General features: G+C 39.8%; 1 protein-coding gene across 14 annotated transcripts in view; it reads right to left on the minus strand.

The window, feature by feature from the left end:
- The window catches only part of epb41l2 (erythrocyte membrane protein band 4.1 like 2), a 211,670-nt gene that overhangs the window by 59,792 nt on the left and 124,551 nt on the right, over positions 1-27,327 (minus strand). For all 14 annotated transcript variants that reach the window (XM_060851227.1, XM_060851221.1, XM_060851149.1 and 11 more), the window contains 3 exons: positions 14,010-14,052; positions 9,708-9,783; positions 7,374-7,592 (listed from right to left, as the gene is read on the minus strand). In XM_060851227.1, the coding sequence (XP_060707210.1) occupies positions 7,374-7,592; positions 9,708-9,783; positions 14,010-14,052 (338 nt within the window). The remainder of the gene's footprint in view (positions 1-7,373; positions 7,593-9,707; positions 9,784-14,009; positions 14,053-27,327) is intronic.

Raw genomic sequence — 27,327 nt, forward strand, 5'->3', positions numbered from 1 at the left:
CACCCGAGCTACAAATCTTCGCACAAACTTTGAAGGTAAAGAAATATCTATTTTAAAAATGTATGTTTTTAAAAGCTGTTTTGGACAGTTTTGTTTCTACTTTGTCCACAATCACTTATTTCATTCTCTGTAGAATTTGAATTAGAAGTGAGAAACTTTGTTCATTCACCTTGACTACCAAAGCTATTTTAATACAAGCTTTAAATGAAATTGCATTGGAATTACCTCATGGACTAGATTAATCCCACCACTGTAATTTGTCAGCTTCAAAGGAGGTCATACCTGCAAAATTTACTAGACTTCTTTGAGGAGGTAACTTGCAAGTTAGACAAAGGAGAGCCAGTGGAAAGAGTGGGGAAATAAACAGTGATATCTTGAAAAAAGGCCATATTATAGAGGTGATGCTACTAGATGTCTTGAAACGCAAAAAAGGTGGATAAATCACCAGAACCTGATCAGGCATACCCTTGATTTCTGTGGGAAGCTAGGAAAGTGAATGCTGGGCCCCTTGCTGGGATATTTATGTCATCGATAGCCACAGGTGAGATGCCAGAAGACTGGAGGTTGACTAATGAGGTGCCACTATTTAAGAAAGATGGTAAGGAAAAGCCAGGGAACTATGGATTGACATCGATGTTGGGCAAGTTGGAGGGAGTCCCGAGAGACAGATGCACATGTATTTAGAAAGGCAAGGGATGATTAGGGAAAGTCACCGTGGCTTTGTGTGTGGAAAACCATGTCTCACAAACTTGATTGAGATTTTTGAAGTAACAAAAAGGATTGATGAGGGCAGAGTGGTGGACTTGCTCTGTATGAACTTGCTCTGTATGCTCTGTATGAAAGCTTTTGACAAGGCTCTTCATGGTAGACTGGTTAGCAGGGTTAGATCACATGGAATATAGTGAAAACTAGCTATTGGGATACAGAACCGGCTCAAAAGGTAGAAGACAGAGGTTTTTGGTGGTGAAGGGTTGCTTTTCAGACTGGAGGCCAGTGATCAGTGGTGTGTCATGAGGATCAGTGCTGGGTCCACTGCTTTTCGTCACTTATGTAAATAATTTGAATGTGAACGTAGGAGGTATGGTTAGTAAATTTGCAGATGACACCAAATCGGAGGTATGGTGGACAGTGAAGAAGGTTACCTCAGAATATAACGGGATATTGATCAGATGGACCAATGAACTGATGAGAGGGCAGATGGAGATTAATTTAGATAAATGTGAGATGCTGTATTTTGGAAAGGCAAATCAGAACAGGACTTATACATAATGGTAAGGTCCTGCAAAGTGCTGCTGAACAAAGAGACCTTGGACCTGCAGGTTCATAACTCCTGGAAGTGGAGTCGCAGATAGACAGGATAGTGAAGGTGGCATTTGGTCTGCTTGCTTTTATTGATCAGTGCACTGAGTATAGGAGTTGGGAGGTGTACAGGACATTGGTTAGGCAACTTTAGTATACTGCGTGCAATTCTGGTCTCCCTGCAATAGGAAGGATGCTGTGAAACTTGAAAGAGTTCAGGAAAGATTCAGAAGGATGTTGCCAGGGTTGGAAGGTTTGTGTTACAGGGAGAGGCTGAAAAGGCTGGGGCATTATTTTCCCTGGAGCTTTGAAGGCTGAGGGATGACCTTACAAATGTTTACAAAATCATGAGGGGCATGGAGAGGGTGAAGAGACAAGATCTTTTCCCTGGAATGACAGGAGTCTAAAACTAGAGGGCATAGGTTTAAGGTGAGAAGGGAAAGATGTAAAAGACACCTAAGGGGCAACTTTTTCATGCAGAATGAGCATCCAGAGGAAGTGGTGAAGGCTGGTACAATACACACATTTAAAAGGCATCTGGATGGGTATATAAGAAGCAAGGGTTTAGACGGACATGGGCCAATTGGTAGCAAATGGGAGTAGATTATTTTATAACATTTAGTCGGCATAGACAACTTGGTCTAAAGCTTCCATTTCCATGCTGTACAGCTCGATGATTAAGGCCTTTGACATAGTGCTGCACAGAAGGCTGCTAATTAAGATAAGAACTTATGGTGTTAGGGACAAAGTATTGGCGTGGATAGAGGTTTAGTTGACTGGCAGAAGGCAGTAAGTGGAGATGATGGAGTCCTTTTCAGGATGTCATCCAGTGGAGTTTTGCAGGGATCAGTGTTGTGGCAATTATTCATGTTATACATTAATGATCTGGATGAAGGAACTGATGACATTGTTGCAAAGTTTATAGGTGGCACAAAGATAGGTGGAGGGACAGGAAGTGTTGAGGAAGTGGGAAGGCTGCAGAAGAACTTGGACAGGCCAAGAGAGTGGGCAAAGAAGGAATGTAATTTGGGAATGTGACGTTATGCATTTTGGTAGGTAGAAGAGTAGATTATTTTCTAAGTGGGGAAAGGCTTTAGAAATCTGAAGGGACTTAGGAGTCCTAGTTCAGGATTTTCTCAAGGTTAATATGCAGGTTCAGTTGGCAGTTGGGAAGGAAGATGCAGTGTTAGTACTCATTTCAAGAGGACTAGAATACAAGAGCAGAGATGCACTGCTGAGGCTGTATAAGGCACTGGCCAGATTGCATTTGGAATACTGAGCATAATTTTGGAACCCAAATCAAAGGATGGATGTGCAAGATTTGGAGGGGGTCCAGAGGACATTTACAAGAATGATCCTGGGGATAAAGGGCAACATTGAGGACTCTGGGTCTGTACTCAATGGAGTTTAGAAGAATGAATAGAGTTCTCATTGAAACTTACAAACTATCCAGAGACCTGGATAGAGTAGACATGGAGAAGATGCTTCCACTAGTAGAAGAGACTAGGATTTGAAGGCACAGCCTCAGAGTGAAAGGAGGACCCTTTAGAACAGAGATGAGGACGAATTCTTCTGCCAGAATGTGGTGAATCTAATGGCCTATTCCTGTATCTTAGAATTATCGAAAGTTGCAAGTGTGCATTTCAATGGTAATAATTGTGAAACTGTCAGCATGTTACTATTACAACTTTAAAACAGACAGCAACATCTAGAGTTTGCAAATGCACAGTTTAATGTGCAAATCCAAAAGTGAAACATAGACACAGTTGAATGGCATTGTAGACTGGATTGGCCAAATGGCCTAATTCTGCTCCTATATCTTATGGTCTTCTATCTTACGGTGCCTGCTGGATTGAAATCCGCCATCATGTTTTACCCGTGAGCAACAATGAGCAGCAACTAGCTTCTGATGACAGTGGTGGCACCAAGCTCATTGCTACAGCAGCCTGAGGAGGCCAAGTCAGAGTGTAGTTAAAAAACAGAGAGATAGGTTCTTGATTACTAAAAGGATCAAGGGTCATAGGAAGAAGGCAGAAGAATGGGGTTGAGAAACATGGTCATGGTTGAAGAGCAGAGTAAACTTGATGGCTTGAATGGCCTAATTTTGTTCCTCTATCTTATAGTCTTCTACTGCACTACAAATTATTCACATTGAACTCTTTCCCTCTGACTGCTCTTTTACAAACTGTAATTCTTAACACATAACTTTGGCTTCCTTACCACTCTAGAATGCCTTTGGATAATTTTATTTATGAAGGTTTACATATGTACAAACAAAATCCCATCTTTCAGCTCTGAGTCCATAGCACTGTCGGTTATGACCTCTGAAGTTACTGACAACTGACTTGAAAGCTAATGAAACATCTTCAAAATAACAAACAATACAAAATATTTTAAATTTTAACAAGGTTGTGGATGCGGTGGATAAAGCTAGTATTTATTACCAAAATACCAATTGTGATCAGGTCTCAAATGGCTCATCCTGATAAGGTAACAACAACAAACGATATAAACGAAGTTACACTGCTGGTGGTCATAATGCTCAGGCTGGCTTCAGTACACAGTTCAGGGAGGGAAAAGATAGTCATTCAGGGTTCCTCACTTATTCATTACTGACAGGCATCACTTAAGGATAGGCCACTCCTGTGGTTGGAAAGGTTGCAAACATTCACTTTCCAATTCTCACTGACGGCCAATGTTTGCGCTACACAACTTGGCTTCTATGAAATGACAACTTTGCAACATGAAATGCAGTAGAAAAACTCCATCAGTGCTTTTCATACTAGGAGTATTGGAGGATAAAATCACATTTCAACAGATTTAATGAATAGTAAATGCAAATATTTCTTCATGACAAAGTCCCCAACTTTTGTTACTTACTGCAGAGCAATATAGCCACAGAAACTGTCAAAACGATACAACATGACTGCAGACAATGACACCATACAAGATGACCATTTTTAAAAAGAAATAGTATTCTAAAGGGAGTATTGCATACTTTCTTCAGACTCTAGTAGGACTACAACAATATCCCATTCGGACAGAGGCTACATGGATAAGTAAAAATTACCTAGTTTTATGCTTCAAAGTTCACAAATGAAATTTGTTCAAAAGTATTGAAACATTTTAAATCATGTTGGATTCTGGTCAGACAGCACAGCACATTGTCCTGTCTCCATACTGCAACACCAATATAACACCAGACAACGTATAAATATGAGATCATAAGGATGGTACCAGAATTGAGAGAGAACTGGTATTCAAACCTTTGAACAAAACAGGGTTTTATTTTCGTATAGAAATAAGGTGTTGAGCTGATATGAGGGAAATCTTTAAAATTATGAATGGATTTGACAGGATTGTGGAATGTTTCCACAACAGAGGATCCTAAACTATGAATACAAATTACTTTTTGGTTGGAAGAGTACCCTTATAAATTTCTTTATTTGTTGTTTCAAACATGGATCTTACTACCACTGAAACAGTTAGACAAAATAATTGAAGATGGTTTTGAAAGGAAAATAGAGGGGGTGTTAAAGAAAAACAATGATGAGATGGTTAAATAAAAGGCTCAGATGGACTAGAATTGAAAATAAGGAGACTCGTGGAATATAAACAACTAGCTAGGCTGACCATCTAATGTTTATGTTGTATATTTATTGTAATACTATTTAAAATCTGAAAGTCATCAACAAGGAAATGTCAGATGAATAAACACTCCATCTTGTGGTGGTCCTGCTCACTTAAAAAAAAAACTGTTAGGTACAGTCTGAGAAATTCTGTATAAAATCTGCTTTTGCCTCAGTTTCCCAGTTGAATCAGAAAACTGGTTAAAAATTCCAATCCAGTGCTTTTTGGAACACAGCAGCAATGTTCTATCTAATTTGCCGACACCGATCATGGCAACAGCTGCTCGTTGAGGAAGTGACTGTCATGTATGATTTTTGGAGGACTATGCAGCCTGCAAGAAAATGAGAAGGAACACTGCACTGAAGCAGCAATTTAGCTTTTCAGCTTCTCAAGTCCGAAGTGCCATTCTAGATCCTGGCTAATCATACGCCTGTGCTATCCACATAATTCGCGATGTCACTACTAACTGGAAATTTTTTACTTAATGACTAATGATTAAGCTCCTTAGCCCTCTAGGCACAGATTTTCAAAAATTCACCATACTGAGCGACAAGGTTCCTCCTCAGTATTTCAATAGTATTTCTTCTTATTCTAAGACTGTGTACCATGGTTCTAGCACACATAAACAGGAGAAACATTCTTTCTACATCTACATTGCATTCCTTGAACAAGTTTCTACATTTCTATGAAATCACCACCCATCTTTCTAAACTCGAGATAGTACAGGCCCAGCCTCCTTGATCTTTCCTGATAGAACAGTCCCACCATTCCAGGAATCAGTATGGTGAACTTCTGCTGCACTGGCAAGTGCATTCTTCCTTTTGTGAGGGAATCAGAACTGCACACAATACACCTGGCACATTCTACACAATTTAAGCAAAACATCTTTGCTCCTATACTCAAAAGCTCTTGCTTAAGACCATTTGCCTTGAAAATTGCTTGCTGCACTGGCATGCTGGTTTTCTCTGGCTCCTGAGCACCTAGGTCCCTTTGCACACTTTACAAACTCTCAACATTACAGAAATGCTCTGTTCTTGTGTTCCTCCTACCAAAGCAGATAACCTCAGACTTAGCCAAATTATATTCCATCTGCTATGCTCTTTCCAACTCGCTCAGAGTCTAAATCCCCTTGAAACCTCTTGACTTTAGATTAGGTTAGATTAGATTACTTACAGTGTGGAAACAGGCCCTTCCGCCCAACAAGTCCACACTGACCTGCCGAAGTGCAACCCATCCAGACTCATTCCCCTACATTTATCCCTTCACCTAACACTATTGGCAATTTAGCATGGCCAATTCACCTAACATGCACATTTTTGGACTGTGGGAGGAAACCCACGCAGAGACAGGGAGAACGTGCAAACTCCATACAGACAATCGCCTCAGGCAGGAATTGAACCTGGGTCTCTGGCACTGTGAGGCAGCAGTGCTAACCACTGTGCCACCATGCTGCCCTTTTAAATCAAACTCCAAGTTCTGTATCACCTGCAAACATGAGAAACGTTACAATTGCCCCCACATTCAAATCACTGATACAGATTGTGAACAATTGGGGCCTAAGTACTGACCCTTGTAGTATTCCATTTGTCACAGCCTGACAGGATTCTGCTCATTAGCCAATCTCACCCCGCATTGAATACACTTTTACTTTGTTCACTAACTTTCTTTACCATAAGTTTTTCTACATCTGAGCTAATTTGTTAAGGGATGGAATTGTCAGAAAGGCTACCTTTCAGATGAGAGAATAAACAGTCTGCCTGTCTAGGTGGATGCATAAACCATTATGAAAATCATTCCAAAAGCAGTGAGCTCTGGCATTCCAGGTATAGCTCAAAAGCAAAAGAAAACCACCTTAAGTAGTCAGTCATCCTGAGAGGAATTCTGTGGAAAATCCCATGATTAGAGAACAATTTGAAAATAAGGAGTCTCCTATTTAAGATAGAAATGAACATTTCTTTGGAACTGTCTTACCCAGAGTGCAGCAACGGCAGAGTTAATGATTAACAAAGGAGCCAAAGGTTACCAGTTATAAATGGGAATGTTCTGTTGAATCTGCAATCAGATCAGCCATGATTACATTGAATGGCAGTACAGGCTGATCAGTTCAAATAGTCTACTCCTGCTCCTAATTTGAATGTTTCTAAACTCAGTTGTGTGTGGTTTATGGAACCTAGCTCTGTACCAACTGGTTGCAATATTTCACTTCTCAATGGTCCAAAACCCAAATTAAGCTTCAATAATTTAACTGGAGCATTTTTATCAGGTAATTTATTCAACAATGCTGTTAGGTTCTAAGTACAGTACTATTCAAAAATCATATACTTCAATCAAATAGTCTATTGTCATTTGTTAAAGTGCCAATTCCCTACAAGTGTCTAACTTGTTACCAAGGTGCAATAAATAGATGTGCACGAGAAAAGAAGAAGAAATAACATTAATTCTACCTGTGTGTTTTATGCAGTTCACAGATTTTCTCTTCCAATTCCTTTGTCTGGCGTGGTGCAAACTGTAACTCTGACACATAACCTGTTTTATGTTCATCTGCATCATAATCCCCGAGTTCCGCTTGCAATGTGCAAGAACCAAGAAGGGCATGAGTGACAAAAGAGCATGGCAAACGACCGCTTACGATATCTTGGCGGAGTTGAAGGCATAAGTAATATCTGCAGTAGGTAGAAGAGGTGATAGCAAGTTTAGAGAAAATAAATACCCTCTTTAGTACAACATAAACCGGTTCTCACAATTGATTTTATTATTGTCCCACTCTAAATATAAATTACAATTTATTCTAATGAATTATTTAGTTATTCTTCAAACTGATCAGATTAAGACTTCAGTTGAGGCAACTTGATACTGAACCAAACTACCACAGTAATAAAGATATACTATTCAACACAGCTTTAAAAAAATTTAACTGAGTCTTATTTTCAAGGATTTCAAATCTACCATGCTGACATGGTAAATCTTCGTGCTGACATAAAGATCCAACCAGAGTGAATGTTTCTCTTCTGAACTATCTTCATTAGAAGTTATCACTAAAATTACACAATGCTACTTATTTATACATTTCCCAACTTTTTGTTTTGCCATTGATTAAATTTTATTAGTTTTATTTTTGTTGAACTGATGACATTAGAAACATGCAGCTTAATGTGTGCTGATTGAACTTGCAAGACCACCAGCAACACATTTGATAACAATACAATGTTTGCCTAAGTTTACAATAAACAATACGATATTTGCCTAAGTTTACAACATAAACAATGAGTATTGCTGTAAAAACACACTTTGTTAAAGCTGTTCATCTTGCATTCATTAGGACAATTCACAAGGAACATCAAAGTAAAGAGAAAACAACATTTATACTGGATGAGAAGAAAATGCTGATTGTTTGGCAAGTGGACTTTGAGTGGTAGAAGTATTGCCCTGGAAAATGCATCAGCTGACAGTGAACTTGGTCAAAATTTTAAATATGGCATGATTTGGAGATGTTGGTGTTGGACTGGGGTGTACAAAGTTAAAAATCACACAACACCAGGTTATAGTCCAACAGGTTCCAATTAAACCTGTTGGACTATGACCTGGTGTGTGATTTTTAACTTTAAATATGGCACATTGACACTGATCGCTCAAGGAACAGCCCTGAGAAATGAACCAGAGAATGTTGAAGTGAAAAAGGCAGTATGTGTCCATGTTCTTTCTATCTATATCCATGTATTTTCAGAGACATACCTTCCAGTATATGCAGGTGTGCCATACTGAGAGCCTTGAGACTGCCTCTGAATCCCAGTTTAAAAACCTATGACTTCTCTTACTTAGGAAGGTGCTTTGCGTCCATTGACCCTCTAAGGCCCAATCAATCACTATGGCAAATAGATTCATACCAAACATGTCGCACTTGCTGAATGAAATCAATTTGACACCATGATTTTTCTCCTTTACTCTAACTCCAGAATCTAAGGAAAGTCAGATGAAAACTATTTATGTCGCCAAATAAACCTCATCTCACCCTTTTAAAAAAAGAGAGGGATATAATTGCCTTCAATTTGCTTCAACTATAATTTTAAAGAATTGTGTGTTTTGGAGATTTTTTTTCCCTATATGCTTTCCAAGATTACTTTTCATATGTACTAATTCATGCTCAGAGGATTCACTTTCTTAACCTGAAACAAAAATCTACATTTACTTCACATATGCCAATTAGCAATTCAATACTTTGGTGAAGATCTTCACAGTCACCACGTTTCTAGATTGTAAACTTTTAACTTTCTCTAATCTTCCTTCAATAGCATTGACCATTTTGCATAACATTTCCCACCAAAACTCTAGGAGACCCAACTTGTGATGTAAGAACTGCATAGCTGATCTCACATCTAGTCAGTTTGCCAATCCAGGAATAGCCATATTTCCCACCCACATTATACTTAAGCTTTATCCCTAATAAAGAAAATAGAGCTGTCTGAACTGAAACAAAACAAAAGGTTGCCTTGGTATCCATAAAGAGGAAAAGCAGATAACACAGTTTCAGTATTAGTTTTACACTGAGATATTAAGTTGTCTTTACTTTTTATATATCTTGAATTCATTTTTAGTTCAAATTTTAGGTTTTGTTTTTGTAGTTCTGTTAATGAATTCCAAAGTACACTCTTGTAATGCATACAAACATTTTATATAATACATTAGTCTAGTTTCTTTTTTATGCTGAATTTCAGATTGAAACTGTGGAAGATTATAAAATATTTTCACAAGAATTTGCTCAGCTAACAAAGCATTTATACCTTGTGATGTCTTCAGTTAATTGTGAAGGATCAGGAGGATAGAATTTTACATTAAAGGAAAATTGCCAAGGACAATCTGCAATTAAAAACATGTCGTATTAAACTATGTAGCAAATCAGAGCCATAGAAGTCACTACAGTACAGGTCTATTGATGAGATGCAGGTTTTTCTGTAGAGCAATCCAGTCAGTTCCATTGGCCATTCTGTTTCTGTAGTCCTACAAGATAATTTCTAGGTGGATACCAAATTTCTTGATGGATACCAAATTTCTTTTTGAAATAATTGATCATCTCTGGTCATCTCATAGACAGCAAGTTTAGGTTATTAGCATCCTCAGTGTAAACATTTTCTTCCTCACATTCCTCCGCATCTCTTGCCCAAAACTTAAATGTGTCCCCCAGTACTTGTACTCTCAGCGAAGGTGAATGGCTTTCTTTCTTCCCTTATCTATGCCTGACATAACCTTGTGTAACAATCAAATCTCCCCATCAACACAACTTGCTCCAAGAATCTCCACTCTGGGTCACCAACTTAACCTTGTAGCTAAAATTCATTCTGGTTAATCTGTACTATATCCTGGTAGGACCATCACATAAGACCATAAGACATAGGAGCAGAAGTAGGTCATGGAATTTGCTTTGCCAATGAGGTTGTGGAGGATCTGATAATGTTAAAAATCACAACACCAGGTTATAGCCCAACAGGTTTATTTGCAAGTACAAGCTTTCAGAGCGCTGCTCCTTCATCAGGTAGCTAGTGGAGGAGGATCATAGGACACAGAATTTATAGCAAAAGATCATACTGTCATACAACTGATGTGATACATTGAACAAACCTGGATTGCTCTTAAATCTGTAATAGAGTCAGAGCGAGAGATATACAGCACGGAACCAGACCCTTCGGTCCAACTCGTCCATGCCGACCAGATATCCCAACCCAACCTAGTCCCACCTGTCAGCACCTGGCCCATATCCCTCCAAACCCTTCCTATTCATATACCCATCCAGATGCCTTTTAAATGTTGCAATTGTACCAGCCTCCACCACTTCCTCTGGCAGCGCATTCCATACACGTACCACTCTGTGTGTGAAAAAGTTGCCCCTTAGGTCTCTTTTATATCTTTCCCCTCTCACCCTAAACCTATGCCCTTTAGTTCTGGACTCCCGACCCCAGGGAAAAGACTTTGCCTATTTATCCTTTCCATGTCTCTCATGATTTTATAAACCTCTATAATGTCACCCCCTCAGTCTCCGACACTCCAGGGAAAACAGCCCTAGCCTATTTAACCTCTCCCTATAGCTCAAAACCTCCAACCCTGGCAACATCCTTGTAAATCTTTTCTGAACCCTTTCAAGTTTCACAACATCTTTCCAATAGGAAATCTTCTGGAATGGCTGCAGATTTCGATTCATTCCCACCTTGGGTTCATGTCACACTACAGGTGATCTCTCTCACTCACTCACTCTCTCTCACACACACACACTCTCACCGCATATACTCCATCACACACTCGCACAGACACACACACACACACACTATCAAGCATACATATACACACACACACACACACACACACACACACACACATAGGGAGGGAATTTGCATTTACAGAATTGTATTTGCACATATATTCTATTTCGTTCAAGTAGCACAATCTGTAGATGGCCAATAATTTTTATAATCCATGTGATATTTTATAAATTCCTACTTTGGAAATAGAGCTAGTCTGACTAGATTGGAATACATACATTAAAGGCGTGAGGTTAGAGTCTGTATCATCTGAGTTGAGGTGTCTTTTTTCTTTATAAAACTTTAAGTTATCTCAGAAATGTGACTTGAAATAAGTTCTTGAAAAGAGGCAGTAGCTTTCAAATCACTGCTTCTTCATCAGGTAGTAGCGAAGCATGATCATAAGACAATTTATAGCAAAAGATTACAGTGTCATGCAGCTGAAATGACACATCAAACAAATCTTGGTTGAATCAGCCATGAATATACTTAATGCCCCAACCTTAAAGTCCCTCTGTGGTAAAGAATTCATCAACCTTCCGAAAAGAAACTCTTAATTTCAATTCCTTAATCTGAGATTATTCCCTCTAGTTTTAGATTCTCCCACAGAGAAATAATCTTCCACATTTACCATATCAAGTCCCTATAGAATCCTGATGTTTCAACAAGAACGCCTCTCATTTTTCAATATTTCGACAAGTACAAGGACAATCTACTCAACCTCTTCCCCCATAAAACTGCCCCTCCATACCTGATATCAACCTAGTGAACTTTATACTGGCATATGATGCAGTGCAGATATCTTTCCTCAGATATGTGGGCGGCACGGTGGCACAGTTGTTAGCACTGCTGCCTCACAGCGCCAGAGACCCGGGTTCATTTCCTGACTCAGGTGACAGACTGTGTGGAGTTTGCACATTCTCCCCGTGTCTGCGTGGGTTTCCACCGGGTACTCCGGTTTCCTCCCACAGTCCAAAGATGTGCGGGTCAGGTGAATTGGCCATGCTAAATTGCCCGTAGTGTCAGATAAGGGGTAAATGTAGGGGTATGGGTGGGTTACGCTTCGGCAGGTCGGTGTGGACTTGTTGGGCCGAAGGGCCTGTTTCCACACTGTAAGTAATCTAATCTAATCTAATCTAATCTAATAAGGGACTTAAAACAGTTCATAATATTCCAGCTATGGTCTAAGCTTTCTTGCAAAATTTTACCAAAATCCTCCCTACTTTTATATTCCGTTCCCTTTGAAATAAAGGCCAACATTTGCTTGCCCTTTTATCCACTGTGCTTGAATGGTAGTTTTTTTACAATTCAATGCAGACTCTTAAACTCCTCCGTTCTGTAGCTTTCTATAGTCTTTCTCTATTTAAAACATTCAGCTCCTCTAACCTCCCTACCAAACTACAGAAGCTCAAGTTTCCCCATATTATATTGTATCTGCCAAGATTTTTCCCCCTCAGTTAATCTGTCTAAATTCCTCTGCAGACCCTTTATAAGATCCTTACCACTTGCCTTCCGAAGTATCTTGATATCATCTGTAAGTGTGGCTATTGCACATTAATTATCCTCATTGAAGTCACTAATATATATTGTAAATAATTATGTCCTCAGCATTGATCATGTGGCACACCCATATTTACTGGTTGCCATCCTGAAAATGTGCCCCATTTTCCACACTCTCACTCTTTCATTTGTTACCCAAATCTCTCTCCATGCTAATATACTGTATCCAGTATATTAGCATGGGCTCTTATCTTTTTGAGTTGTCTAATGTGTGATATTTTATCAAACACATTTTTCCTAAGTTCTGATCAAAACATAATTTTTTAAAAAATCAATTATGGCCGAACCAATGCTTTCTAATGGGGCAGCATGCATAATGTCCCTGCTTACGAACTCAATGTCTTTATTTACAAGTCCAAGATCCAAATATCTAGCTTATGACTCTTTCAGTATATCCTACCAGCTTTAAAGATATAGCGTATGAAATCCAATGCTTCTGTCAAAAATTCGTTAAAACTGCAGCATGTGGTGTATGGTGGCTCTCATTACCCTTTCCTCCAAAAGTCATCACTTTACATTTCTCTCAAGTCCCATCTACAACCTGTCTGTCCATTCTGCAAACCTCTGTAGAGATGCATTCGAACGATACCATCCTTGTCATTTGCTATACTTCCAATCTTACTCTATTTAGCAAATTTTCGTAATTTATGTAGAATTCCCATAATGAAATTAAACATGAATACATATATCTTTTAAAAGTTAGGAATCCTGGGGTGCCAGGAGAGAACACTGCACTGTTCCATTCACCAACTATAAAACAATCACATTTACCACAATTTGTCATTTTCTGTCCAATTTTCCCAAATAATTCTTTTTTAAACCATAGAACTAACAAACGTTCAGAACACAAATAGAGGCCATTCAGCTTGTCATGTTCATGCCAGCTCTCTGGATGTACAACTAACCTGATCCCACTCACCTGTCTTTTCTACGTAGTAGAGCTTGCACTGATCCCTTGTTCCATGAGTCTCAATTTATTTAACTAGCCTTTCCCCTCAAATATCTTCTGTCTTTTCATCAAAAAATTTGATTAGGTTAGTCAGGCAATATCCATACTGGCTCTCCTTAACAAGCTCAAATTTCTCCAATTGCCTGTTGATCTTTTCTTCCAATTATAGCTTCTAAAAGTATTCATTAAGATTACACACACAGCATAAAGATCAACTGTTATAGATAACAAAATTAAACTTCAATTGTCTGAAACATACTAACGTTTAACAATAATGCACTTACTTCGAATTTGCTTCTTGATTTCCTTTGCCGGGTCCAACCAGTTCTGAAAAAAGATATAGAGTTGTGCATTAGAACTAAGCAAATGGGCAAATAATCTCTTGGGCATACAAAATGGGAGAGCAACTCTGCACAACATCGTAGGCCAAAGAGCTCTTCTATGCTGTTACTTTTCTATGTTCTATTTCTGAAGAGAAACATGCTGCAAAAACTTTCATCTTGTACTCATCATGTCACTTAAAAGAACACAAAATTTCAAAGTGAACAACAACCTATGCTACAGGAGGAATATGGAAAAGAAATGATACACATTGTGTAATGATTAGATCTAGAAACGTAAAAACTTCCCAGAAGTGCACAGTCACATCAATTTTGAATCTATTCCTTCACCCACAAGTAACCAGATTGAAAATTACATTGTAAACCTACACCAAATCATTTAATAGTTTAAAGATTAACAAGTATGTATTAGTTAAGTAAAGTCAATACTTTTTCATGTGTGAAATTTCAAAAAGGTGTTTCTGCAACAAAGAAAATGTAAACAATTCTTGGAATCTTTCTGAACCATTGCAGAATGCAATGCTTACAATCTTCTGGTAGGACTAAGAAATCCCAAGGATGATAAGGACCTTGGAGAAGATGTCAAAAGGACCTTGAAAGCAGCAAGACGATGAAGTGGTTAAGGCGGCATATGGGATACTAGCCTTTATTAGTCAAGGTGTTGAATGCAAGAGCAGGGAGGTTATGATAGAACTGTGCAAAATATTTGTTAGGCCACAAGTGGAGTACTGTTTACAGTTCTGGTTGTTACAGTATAAGAGTGTGAATGCATATGATACCTGAGCTGCAGTGGGTTATCTATGATGAGAAATCAAGTAGCCTGAGGGTTTACTTTCCTTGGTGCGATTAACACCTGGCGGGGGGGGGGGGGGGGGGGGGGGGGGGGGGAGAAAGAGATCGAGTGAGGTGTACAAACTTCTGAGGGCCATACACATGAAGAAAAGCTTTTCCCTTTGGATGAAGAGTCAGTAGCTGGGAGCACAGTTTTAAGCTGGGAATTTGTGTTGCAGACATTTCGTCCCCTGTCTAGGTGACATCCTCAGTGCTTGGGAGCCTCTTGTGAAGCACTTCTGTGATGTTTCCTCCGGCATTTGTAGTGGTTTGAATCTGCTGCTTCCGGTTGTCAGTTCCAGCTGCAGATTCAAACTACTACAAATGCTGGAGGAAAGATCACAGAAGTGCTTCGCAGGAGGCTCCCAAGCACTGAGGATGTCACCTAGACAGGGGACAAAACGTCTGCAACACAAATTCCCAGCTCAGCCAACAGAACCACAACAACAAGCACCCGAGCTACAAATCTTCTCTCAAACTTTGAAGCACAGTTTTAAGGTAAGGAGCAGGAGATTTAGAAGGGATTTAAGGATTTCTTTTCTCCTACTTAGGGTTGTGCCATGTGGAACTGACTGCCTAAAATTGTAATGGAAGTGGTAGAGGCAGGAACACGCAAGACCTTTAAGAATTCATTAAATGAACATTGAAATATGGGGATTCAAGATGGTGGTGATCTAACAGGTCTGCCTTGCTGAGTTCCGCACCACCATCCAGGCAGTGGTGCTTTCACCCTCCCCTAACTAGTCATTTTCGTAAAGTCCCCAGAATTTGTAAATATGACTTTGAACACTCAGGAAAGATGACTAAAGGAAAGGGACTGTGTGGATCCCAACATGCAGGGCACGCTCCTGCAACAGCAGAGACACCCATGTCCGTAATGCCAACTCCCATGGAGGCGCCTTTGAACTTAGCTAGCCAGCAGAGTTTGGTCTCAGAGTTCGTCAAACTCCAAGAGAAGATTTAATCTGCATTGGAGGAAACGCGGACTAGATTGGAACTTCTCTTGGCCATGCTACAAATGCATGAGCAGGAGATCCAACATCTCATGCAGCGTGGGAAGGAGGTAGAGCAGCAAATCATGGCATCAGAGACCACAGCGGAATCCTCAGTGGGACAGATTCAGGCACTGGAAGAATAGGCGCAGGTCTTAATCGAGCAGGTCGATGACCTTGAAAATCGAGGTTGGAGAAAGAATATCCACATTATCGGGTTGCCAGAATGAGAGGAAGATGATCAGCTGGTCAGCTTCCTGGAGCAATGACTCTCGCAGCTCCAGGGATTGGGAGTCGAGTGGGCTCACCAGATTGGAACAGCCACTGGTCCTAGCTTGATTTCAGTGTTACAGAGATAAACAAATGTTTATGGAAGCTTCCAGAACACTACAGAAAGATCCAAGGCCATGATGACTTTTCTGGGGCTGTTCCGAAAGAGGAAATCTTATGATGAAATAGAGGAGGCTGAGAGACTTGAACATTCGATATTCTGTAAGATGACCAGCAGTGTTGCACTTCAGCCATGGAGGGGCCGTGCATAATTTTGAATCAGCAGAGAAGGCAAAGGATTTCCGAGATACTGGATGTAGGTTTGCTCACTGAAAACGAACCTTCCAGCTCAGCGAGCAAATCCAGAACCTCAACCTGAACTACAAATCTTCTCAAAACTCGCTATTTCCTAGATAGTTTAAAATAGACTGGTTGGGTCAAATACAATAGACAATAGTGTTTCCTTCGTTCTCTCTGTTGTTTACTTTGCGTGCCTGGTTTTGTTCCTGTAATATGTAGGGTGTTTCCTCTCCCTTTCTTGCTTTTTTTGCTAGTCACTTTTTTATTATTTTTGGTTGGGGTGGTCATTTCTTTTATTGACAACAAGCGGGGTCAATGTATGCGTGGGATAGGTTGGATACCCACTTTTAATTTCCATGTATAAGATATATTTTTTGGCCTGGGTTTGGGGTGCGGAAGGAGCCGTGGAAGTGTCAGCGAGTAGGTTGAGCAAGGGGAAACGTCTCCAGTTATTTGTCTTTTGTTTATTTCAGGAGTTGTAATTAGAATTTGTGCTTTTATCATGTTTGTAATTGTATTTTTTTTTGATTTTATGAATCTTTTCTTACCTCCACTTGGCGAACTATGAGTCGGGTTCTTCTTCTTGGGGGGAGGAGGGGGGGGGTGGAGGTGGGGCTCACAGGCTGCTTTAGAGGGTTATGGTTAGTTGTTCGTTTATATGGTACACCTGGAACATAAAGGGGAGTCACTCACCGGTTAAGTCTCAGAAAGGAGAGGGCCGATGTTGCTCTGTGCAAGAAACTCACTGAGATGATAAGAAGCATCTTAAGTTACAGCAGGGAGGGTTCAGCCAGGTGTTCTCATCTTTTAATTTCAAAAGCAGAGGAGTGGCTATACAGAAGAATCTACCATTCTAGTTGTTAGACCAAATTAAGGATGAGCATGGGCGACATGTGATCCTCAAAGCCCTAATACATGGGAAGGAGTATGGCATTTTGAATGTGTACTGCCCCCCAGCACATACCCTCAAATTTTTAACTGATTCACTTTCTAGCCTGATGGCTCTTGGAGTGCGCCACATGATTATAAGGGGAGACTTCAACCGTCTAATAGATCCCAAGGTGGATAGGATGCCAAGGGGTCTTTCGGGCATCGCCCCGTCATCCAAACAGTTGATGGACCTATGTGAGGAGTTGGGGGTTGGTGGTTGTGTGGAGATGTCTTTACTTAAAGGGAAGGGATTTTACTTTCGCCTCCAACCCGCACAAATGCCACACAATGATCAAGTATTTTGCCCCGCCGACCTTTTTGGATTTGGTACTAACCTGTAAGATTGGGAATATAGCCATCTCGAACCATGCAGAAGTGTATTTGGCGGTTAAGATCAAGGGTAATGGGACAGATACGTGGCATTGGCGCATGGATCCTATTCTTTTGGAAGACAGTAAGTTCATTGAATATTTCATAAGGGAGTTTAATTCAGGTATGGCCAGTAACCCATCAGTGCTCTGGGAGACTGCCAAGGCTTATTCACAGGATATAATTATCTGGTACTCAGCGACTCAAAAAGAGACAGACGAGAGAGTAACAGTGTATACTTGAAGCTCAGTTGAAGGCAGCCAAGACAGCATATTTTGACAGATTGTCTGTAACTAAGTTACAGCGGATTACAGCTCTCCGGGCTGCTCTGAACACCGTGCTCACCAGGCAGTGAAGAGAGGGATTTCCTTTGAGAAGCAAAGACTATTTAAGCACGGTGATAAGCCAGGTAGATATTTGAGATAGCTGGCCAGGAACAAGAGCGCTGCTCAATCTATCATGTCCATTAGAGAGGGCACTTGTACTCCCACTCAAGAGTCCAAAAAGATCAACGCAGCATTTTAGGAAACTTTACGCAGAGTTAAAGCGGTCGGAGGGGTGAAAGATGGGTTGGCGAGGATGGAGTCCTTTTTTGGGAACTTGGATCTTCCAGGTATAAATTCGGAACAGGCCTCCGTTTTGAATGCCCCTCTGACAACACAAGAAATACAAAAGATGGCAAGGCAGCTCCAAAGTGGCGAAGCGCCTGGCCCAGATGGATTCCCGAGCGAGTTTTATGAGGAGTTCATAAAAATGTTGGCCAAGCCAAAGTTGGGCATGTACAGTGAGGACTGCCTCCCGCCCTCTCTCTGGGAAGCTAATATTCCCCTTATTCCTAAGGGGGAGAGAGATCCTGAGGACTGTGCCTTGTACAGACCCATCTCCCTTCTAAATGTGGATTTTAAAATTCTGTCTAAAATGTTAGCATTGAGGCTAGAGAAGATATTGCCCTCTATTGTAAAGGAGGACCAGACAGATTTCATTAAGGGTCGCAGCTCCTCGAACAACATCAGGAGAGTTTTGAATATGGTCCAGACATGCCAGCAAAGATTGAACCCGGGCTTGGTAGTCTCCCTAGATGTGGAAAAAGCATTTGATCAGGTGGAACGGCCATTTTTTTTTATGTTGTGGGATGGTTTGGTCTTGGGAGGTCCTCGCCAGGTAGTGGCAGTGTTTTATAGCGATCCCATGGCAGCGGTTCTCAAAAATGGCATAACATCAGACAATTTTAGAATTGGTAGAGGCAGCCGACAAGGGTGCCCCCTTTCACTGCTGCTGTTTATTCAAGTGTGATCGAACTACTAGTAGAGACTATTCGGAAGGACCCCAAAATAGTTACCCCAGAAGTGGGAATAGGAGAGCATAAAATCATTCTCTATGCAGATGATGTCCTCCTCTTTCTGGCTCATCCAACAATGTCTGTGCCCAATTTAATACAAAATATTAATTTATTTGACTCCTTTTCAGGATATAAAATGCATTTTATGAAATCAGAGGTCATACCTAAGGGGAATCTTGAGGGAGTACCTGATCTTGAAAATGAAATTTGATTTCTTTTTAGCTGATCACAGAAAGGCTTCCTATTTTTAGGTATTATCATTAAGCCCGCCTTTCACTAATTGTGCAAAGTTAATTTCGTACAATTACTCAAGAAGATAAAAGGAAACCTTCATTTTGGGAGGAGCTACCAATAGCCTGGTTGGGTTGAACAGCTCTAATCAAAATGAATGTTCTTCCTCACCTACCATACCCCATGCGAATGCTCCCTCTGGTGTTACCTCGGCAAGCGCTGCAGAGACTTATTGTTTGGCTTGAATCTTTCATTTGGCACCACAGGCACCCTCTTATTAAATTTGCTCAGCTGCAGCTTCCACAAGGAATGGGGGAGGGATATCAAAGGAGTGTAAAAGATATCAAATAAGTTAGTTATTGTTTTATGTGAATGATTGGGCTTGTCAGGATCCGAAGTCAATTTGGCTTGATATTGAGGCCTCCCAGGCAAAAAGTCCCCTTATTAATTTGCTAATTATGGACAGGATGATTAGTGTCGCAGAGTACTGTAAAAATCCAATCGACATTAACATGGTCAATGCACGGCGAATCATGTGACAGAGCGAGGGTAATTTGCATAAGACCTCCCCACTCAACCTCATAGTAGGAATACCAGGATTTAGGCCGAGATCGAAGGATTCTGGCTTTATGTTATGAAGTCTGGGAGTCTCCTGTTTGGGAGATCTATTTGAGGGGAAGATCATGATGCCTTTTGATTAGCTGAGTCATAAATATGGCTTATCCAGAAGGGACATCTTCCGCTATTTTCAAATTAGGGACTTTATACAGAGAAGGACCACACTATTGGTTCATTCGTATAAGTCCGATGTGGAGAGGAGTGCGCTTCAGTCCTCGGGCACTCTCTCGATTAGTAACCTCTATCATCTACACAGAGGGGGTGCCTCAGAAGATATTGAAAGGCTTTACAGAATCTGGAATCAACAATTGGGAGCAGAAATTTTGTCAGAAGTATGGGAGGATATCTGGGAGAAATAGAAAAAGGATTTTGATTTGTAATAACTGCAGGCCATGCAACTAAAGATTCTCCACAGGGCCCATCTGGCCCCAGAGCAGCTAGCAAAATTTAAAAAAGGAGCATTGCCAAAGTGGCCTTAATGTAAAACAGACATTGGTACACTCACACATTGCTTGTGCTTGTGCCATAAGATTTGTAAGTTTTGGGGCACCATAGCAAATGTGTTAGAGGAGATCTTGGAGACTGAGGTTAAGGTACATCCAGTATCCCTCTTTTTAAAATCACCGAATCTGACTTCTCTATATAAGCACAGGAAGAAATTGTTTAACATTCTTACATATTGCGCGAGGAAGAACATTCTGATGAGCTGGGTCTCAGAAAACTCCCTGGGTCTTTCAGGATGGCGTAGGATAGTGATAGAGCATGTTCCCCTAGACTTCTTTACAAGTATAGTGAACAGAAAATTGAATTTTTTTCATAAGACATGGCAGCCCTTTTTGAATCACAGATGCAGACTTGTCAGCCATACTGATTATGGTCCTTGTATAGCTACAAAGACTGTACCTGGCAGGCTGGGGACTCAGAGGAAGAATCCTGAATAAATACAGGTATATTAACTGATGCTCCCAATGACGGGAGCTTCGGTGGGGTGGCACTGAATGGTGTAAATTAAGTTGGTTTAACTCAATTCAACCTCATTTACATTATATCTAATTATTTATTGTAGTTTGGGGAGATTGTTCTTTTTCTTTGGTATTTTTGATTTGTTTTGTTGAGAAGCAGTTAGTGTGTTATTATTGTTGTACCCATATGGTTATTACACTCTCTCTTTTGTAATTTTGTAAAAAAAAATCCCTCAATTAAAAAAAACATTGAAACAACTTGGCATACAAGGCTTTAGGCCAAGTGCTGGAAATGGGATTCAAATGAAGAGGTGCTTGATAATCTGTGCAGATGTAATGGACATCTTTCTGTACCGTAAAACTGACCTTTTTTTAAAAAACTTTGAGGAGATGGTGAGGACTGCAGATGCTTGAGAATCAGAGTGGATCAAGAGTGAAGCTGAAAAAAGCACAGCAGGTCAAGCAGCATCAAAGGAGATGGGGAGTTGAGGTTTCAGGTTGGAACCTTAACTTGACGTTTGGAACTTATGGATGGAACCTGGTCCGAACGCAAAGAACTTTCAGGCAAGTTGTTTGTGCATAATTCAGTTAGGTTTAAAATTTCTCAATGTTTGTGCTGATCTGGCGATTTTACATGGATTGCACTAATATTAGTAAACATGTGGGAACTCTACTCCAAGGACTTGGGTCCTGGAAAATATTCAGCAACACCATCTCACTGTCTACTTGAAAACATAAAATGGCTTGCGCCAAGTATAATTAATAAAATAATTCTAAGGCTGCTGCATGATAGACTATTCAAATATACCTTTTTGCAGTAGACCTAAAAAAAGAAGTTTGTTTATAATTAGTGACAGAAATGCTTGTATAAAAATAATTTACAAACTGCTCTATTCATTTTAATCAGTGTCATTCAATTACATGCATCCTTCCCTCTACTAAACAACACCAACCAAAAGTCAAATTTTGCACCATTAATATGTTGATTAATTTATGCTGTACAGGAATTCAGAAATATTACCAACATAGATCTGTTAACAGATTTGGAGTGCTTAACTTCCATCACAGAAAACACTTCATTGCTTACTTAACCCCCAAACCTGACAACCTCACATTAGACTAATTAGCAGTGACAAAGGCCAAAGCAAAATAATTTATTACACTGCTGTCTCCTGGGATCAACTATGATAGCCCCACGGCTGCACTATTATAAAGCCTAGCCTAATGAACACAGCCAGAGGGTTGTTGGTATGCAGCTCACAAACTATCCAGCTGCAGCCGAGAACAGCTGGCAGATAAATGTTGGCTGTGATAACTGAGCAACAGTAAGAATAAATCATTAAGCATTCAGCAAGCACTGAGTGGAGGTCAAAGATTTGTAGCATTTGAACATGGAAGTATCAACAAGCACAGCAGGGGAGGAAGCAGAAAAAAAATACAGATTCAACTGGTGCCAAGGGCACTAACAAAAGTGTCCACAGATTACGAATTAGTGCAAGCAAGACAAATATTTTGGAATTATACAGCAAAATTCTTGTAACGCCTACAATATAGGAAAGCAAATCTTAAGACACCATAAAGAGATAGCCAGCACGCATTTTATTTGATTTTTGCCAACTTTAAAACTGTTTGAAATCATGTACACCTTTTGCATTGCACTTTTACATTTCTATCTCACATCACAAATAATAGAAAATGCAGTACTGAATTTTCAGACTTTTGTTATGTCATTCTCACTCTGTTTGGGTGATTTTCAGTTAATCCAGAAAGGTTTCAGGAACTAAAACAAGTATTATTACAATAGTCACTAAAAAACACAAATCAGAAGAAACTCCTTTACTGAGAGTGATGAGAATGTGTGATTCACTAAAATCATTATGTACATTTGCATAATCCAACCCAATGTGCATTGTCATGAAAAATTTGACACTGGACCAGAAAGCGACATTAGGACAAATGGTCAAATTATAATTAAAGTATATTTTAAATAGGGTCTTAAAGGAGAAGACAAATAGAGAAATAGCAATTATAAAGGTGAAAATTCCACAGTTTAAGACATCAGCAGCTCAAGGCATGATCAATCATGAAGCAGTTAATTTAGGAAAGGCACAAGGAACCAGAGTTGGAGCAGGATCAATGTGAGGATCGTAGGATTGAAGGAGGTTACAGACATTTTAAGAAGCAAGGTCAAAGAGGGATTTGGAAGCATGTTTGAGAATTTTAAGTTTGAGCAATTGCTCAACCATGAGCCTATTTGTCAGCAACTGCAGAGATAGTTACAAAAAAATGCAAGTTGGGAGGGTTTCAGAAGCAGAGCTAAGGAAGAAATGGAATTGCCATTATTTCAGGGGAGTAACCGAAGATTTCAAGGGAATCATCAAAAATAATCAACTAAAAGACATATATTGAAAGCTACTGGTGTGCAATTTTAGTGTCCAAATCCCTCTAGGGGTAAATCTTAACATGTCTGAACAGATTTTTGTTATTCAGTTGATAGACATGGGCATCACTGGCTGGCCAGTGTTTATTCCCTGTCCCTAATTGCCACTGAGATAGTGGGGGGGGCTGCTGCCTTCTTGAACCACTGCAGTTCATATGCTATAGGTAAACCCACAAGACTTTTAGGGAGGGAATTCCAGGACTTTGACTCAGTGACAGTGAGCGATATAGTTTCAAGTCAGAATGATGAGTGGCTTGGAGAGGACCTCAAAGGTGGTGTTCCGTTGTGTCTGCTACCCTTGTCCTTCTGGGATTAGAAAGGACTTTGGCAAATGTCTGCAGTGCATTTTAGAAATAGTTTACACTGCTGTTGGTGAGCATCAATAGTGAAAGACTGAATATTTGTGGGGGTGATGCCAATCAAGTGGCTGCTTTGTCCGAGATGGTGTTTAGTTTCTTGAGTGTTGTTGGAGCTACATTCATCCAGGCAAGTGGGGAGTATTCCATCACATTCGTGACTTGTGACTTGTAGATGATGGGCAGGCTTTGGGAAGTCAGGAGATCATTGCAGTATTTTTATCCTCTGACCTGCTCTTGTAACTACTGTGATTGCGTGGAGAACCCAGGCCAGTTTCTGATCAATATTAACCCCTGGGCTGTTGAAAGTTTGGGATTCAGTAATGGCAATGCCATTGAATGTGTCTTGTTGGAGCTGGTCATTACCTTGCATTTGTCTGGCATGAACTTTACTTGCTACTTTTCAGTCTAAGCCTGGATACTGCCCAGGTCTAAGTATCTAAAAGCTTTATTTCAACCATCATTGAGAGAAAAACTGGCATAGTATTAAAGGGTTAATTTATCAAAGGGTTGGGCTAATTTTCTGCAGATTCAGGTTCAAAAATGCAGCAAAAGAAATGGCAGAATATAAATTCAATTCATAAATCTAGCATATAAAATAGTCTAGTAATTACAACCATGATTATTCATTGCTAAAAACGCATTCTCTAATGTTTATGGCATCAACTAGGAGATAGGGTTAATTGCTGATCTCAGAGTGGAAGCGCCCCTAGGTAGCAAAGACCATAATATTACTGAATTTTACATACAACTTAAAGGAGAAAACTGTGTGTCCATGACTACTATTTTAAAGTCAAACAAAGGCAAATATAACGCATGAAAATAGAGGCATGAAGGCGAACTGGCAATCTTTTTAAGGATTGGTCAATAGAGATGGAGTGTGAGTATTTAATGGCATATTCCAGAAAGCACACAATAGATAATAATAAATAAGAAAATGTTTCAAGGAACAGATCCATCATCAGTGGGATAAAGATAACATCAAACTCAAAGAAACAATATAATTGCGCAAACATGAGTGGCAAAAGAGAGGGTTGAACAAAATATTAAAAAGGGAAAATAATTACAAAAAATTAATGAGGGAGAAATTAGACTATGAGTTAGCCAAAAATTTAAAAACAGATAGGAAAAGTTTTTCAAAAGAAAAAGTTAACATTGTAAGTGCTGTCCCTACAGAAAATGGACTTGGAAAATTAGTAATGAAGGATAAAGAGATGGCAGACAATTTGTACAGACATTTTACAATGGTCTTCACTGGAGAGGATATAAGTAGCATTATATAATTAGCTGTAATCAGGAATTGAAATGGAAGAAGGAAATCAAAAAAACATTACAATTACTAAGTATTACTGATAAATTGTTAGAACTGAGTTGATAAGTCCCCAAGTCTTGATGGATTTCATCATAGAATCCCTACAGTGCTCAAGCAACTCTGAGTCCACACTAACCCAGCGAATAGCATCCCACACAGACTCATGCCCCTACCCTATCCCTGTAACCCAGCATTTCCCATAGCTAATCAACCTAGCCTGCACATCCCTGGACACGATGGGTAATTGAGCATGGCCAATTCACCTAACCAGCTACGGGAGGAAGCTGGAGCATCTGGAGGAAATCCACTCAGACGCAGGGAGAATATGTAAACTCCATGCAGACAGTTGCCAGAGACTAGAATGGAATTCCAGTCCCTAGCACTGACACAGGAGTGCTAAATACTGAACCATCGTGCCACCCATCCTAGGATCTTAAAAGAAGTAACTAGTGAAATAATTGATGCATTGGATTTAATTTTCCAAAATTCATTAGATTGAGGAATGCCTCTTTTAGATCAGAAAATAGCTGGTGCAACGTCTTTATTCAAAAAGTGATAGAAGCAGGAAACTATAGGCCGGTTAGCTTAATATCAGTCTAAGGGAATATTTTAGTTATTGGTTATAACAGGGCACTTGGATAAGTTCAAGCTTATCAGGCAGAGCTAGCATTTTTCAAAAGGAAATCATATTTAACTAATTTGTTAGAGCTCTATAAAGAAGGAATTTATGCTGTAGCTATACAGGAACCAGTGGATCCATTGCGTTTAGATGTGACGAGTTGTGAAGAGCACTTGAGGAGCTTACAAAGGGCATAGAAGTGAGTGGGCAAAGATCTAGCAAATGGAATATAATGTTTAAAAAAATGCACAATTGTTAATTTTGGTAGGAAGATTAAAAAAGCATGTTATCCAGGATTGAGAAGTTGCAGAACTCAGATACAGAGGGATCTGGGTAGTCTAGTGTATGAATCGCAGAATGTTAGTATACAGGTACAGCAAGCAATCAGTAAAGCTAATAGGATGTTACAGTTTATGACAAGGGATTTTTTAAAAATTCTTTCATGAGATGTGGATGCTATTGGCTAGGTCAGCATTTACTGTCCATCCCGAGATGCCCAGAGGACAGTTAAGAGTCAACCTGTGAGTTCAGAGTCACATGTAGACAAGACCAGGTAAGGATAACAGATTTCCTTTTCTAAAGAACACTAATGAACAAGATGTGATTTTCCAACAATTGACAATGGTTTTGTGGTCATTATTAGCCTCTTAATAATGCTAGTTTTTGTTTTCCAACTGAATTCAAATTTAACAATCTGCCAAGGCAGGATTCAAAGACAGGTCCTCAGTACTTTACTTAGTCTCTGGATTAATAGTCTAGTCAGAGTACCATGAGGCCTTTCCCTCCCCTCTCACTGAACGCAAGACCAGGAAATCTTTGCTTCAGTGATACAGGGCATTTGAGAGACCGCATCTGGAGCTGTATGTACAGGTCTGATCCTTGTATTTACGGGAGAATGTTAATTCATTGGAAGCAGTTCAGGTTAATACCTGGAATGAGCTGAATGCCTTGTAAGGAAAGGCGAGACACCCAGGCCTGTATCATTTGGATTATGGAAAAGGTGAAATTTAATTGCTGGCGACTTAATTGAAGGATATACAATCCTGAGGGAAATGCCTGGTTGGATGCTGAAAGCATGTTTCCTCTTGTGGAAGAATCTAAAACCAGGAGTAATAGTTCAAATGTAAAGGGGCATCTATTCAAAATATTTTCTCTCAGAGGGTTGACAGTCTTTGGAATTTATTTCCTCAAAAGCCAGTGCATGCAGCATCTTTAAATATTTATACAGCAGAGATAGGTAGATAGATTCTTCATTACCAAGGGGACATAAGATTATTGGGGATAAGCAGGAATGTACCGGTGAAGTTAAAATCAGAATTATTTTTATCTTCAGTGTACTCAAATGACAAAAAAATAGGAGTACAGTGAAAAGTGTATAGTGTTGCCAGCACATGGTGCAATCCTAGGTAAAAAGTACCTAAGTACACAAAATTGAGAAAAATAAAAAAAAAGTTATACTACACTACAGATATACATTGTATTAATTAGGAAAATAAGAAATAAAGCTAAAAAGACAGATATTGCAGTCTCTCTATAAAGACTTCCAAGTTCACCACTTGGTTAGAGACAAAAAACTGCAGATGCTGGAATCCAAAATAGACAAGCAGGAGGCTGAAAGAACAGAGCAAGCCAGGCAGCATCAGGAGGTAGAGATGTCAACGTTTCAGGTGTAACCCTTCTTCAGGACCGGGG

Source organism: Hemiscyllium ocellatum, chromosome 3, assembly GCF_020745735.1.
Source record: "Hemiscyllium ocellatum isolate sHemOce1 chromosome 3, sHemOce1.pat.X.cur, whole genome shotgun sequence".
NCBI lineage: Eukaryota > Metazoa > Chordata > Chondrichthyes > Orectolobiformes > Hemiscylliidae > Hemiscyllium > Hemiscyllium ocellatum.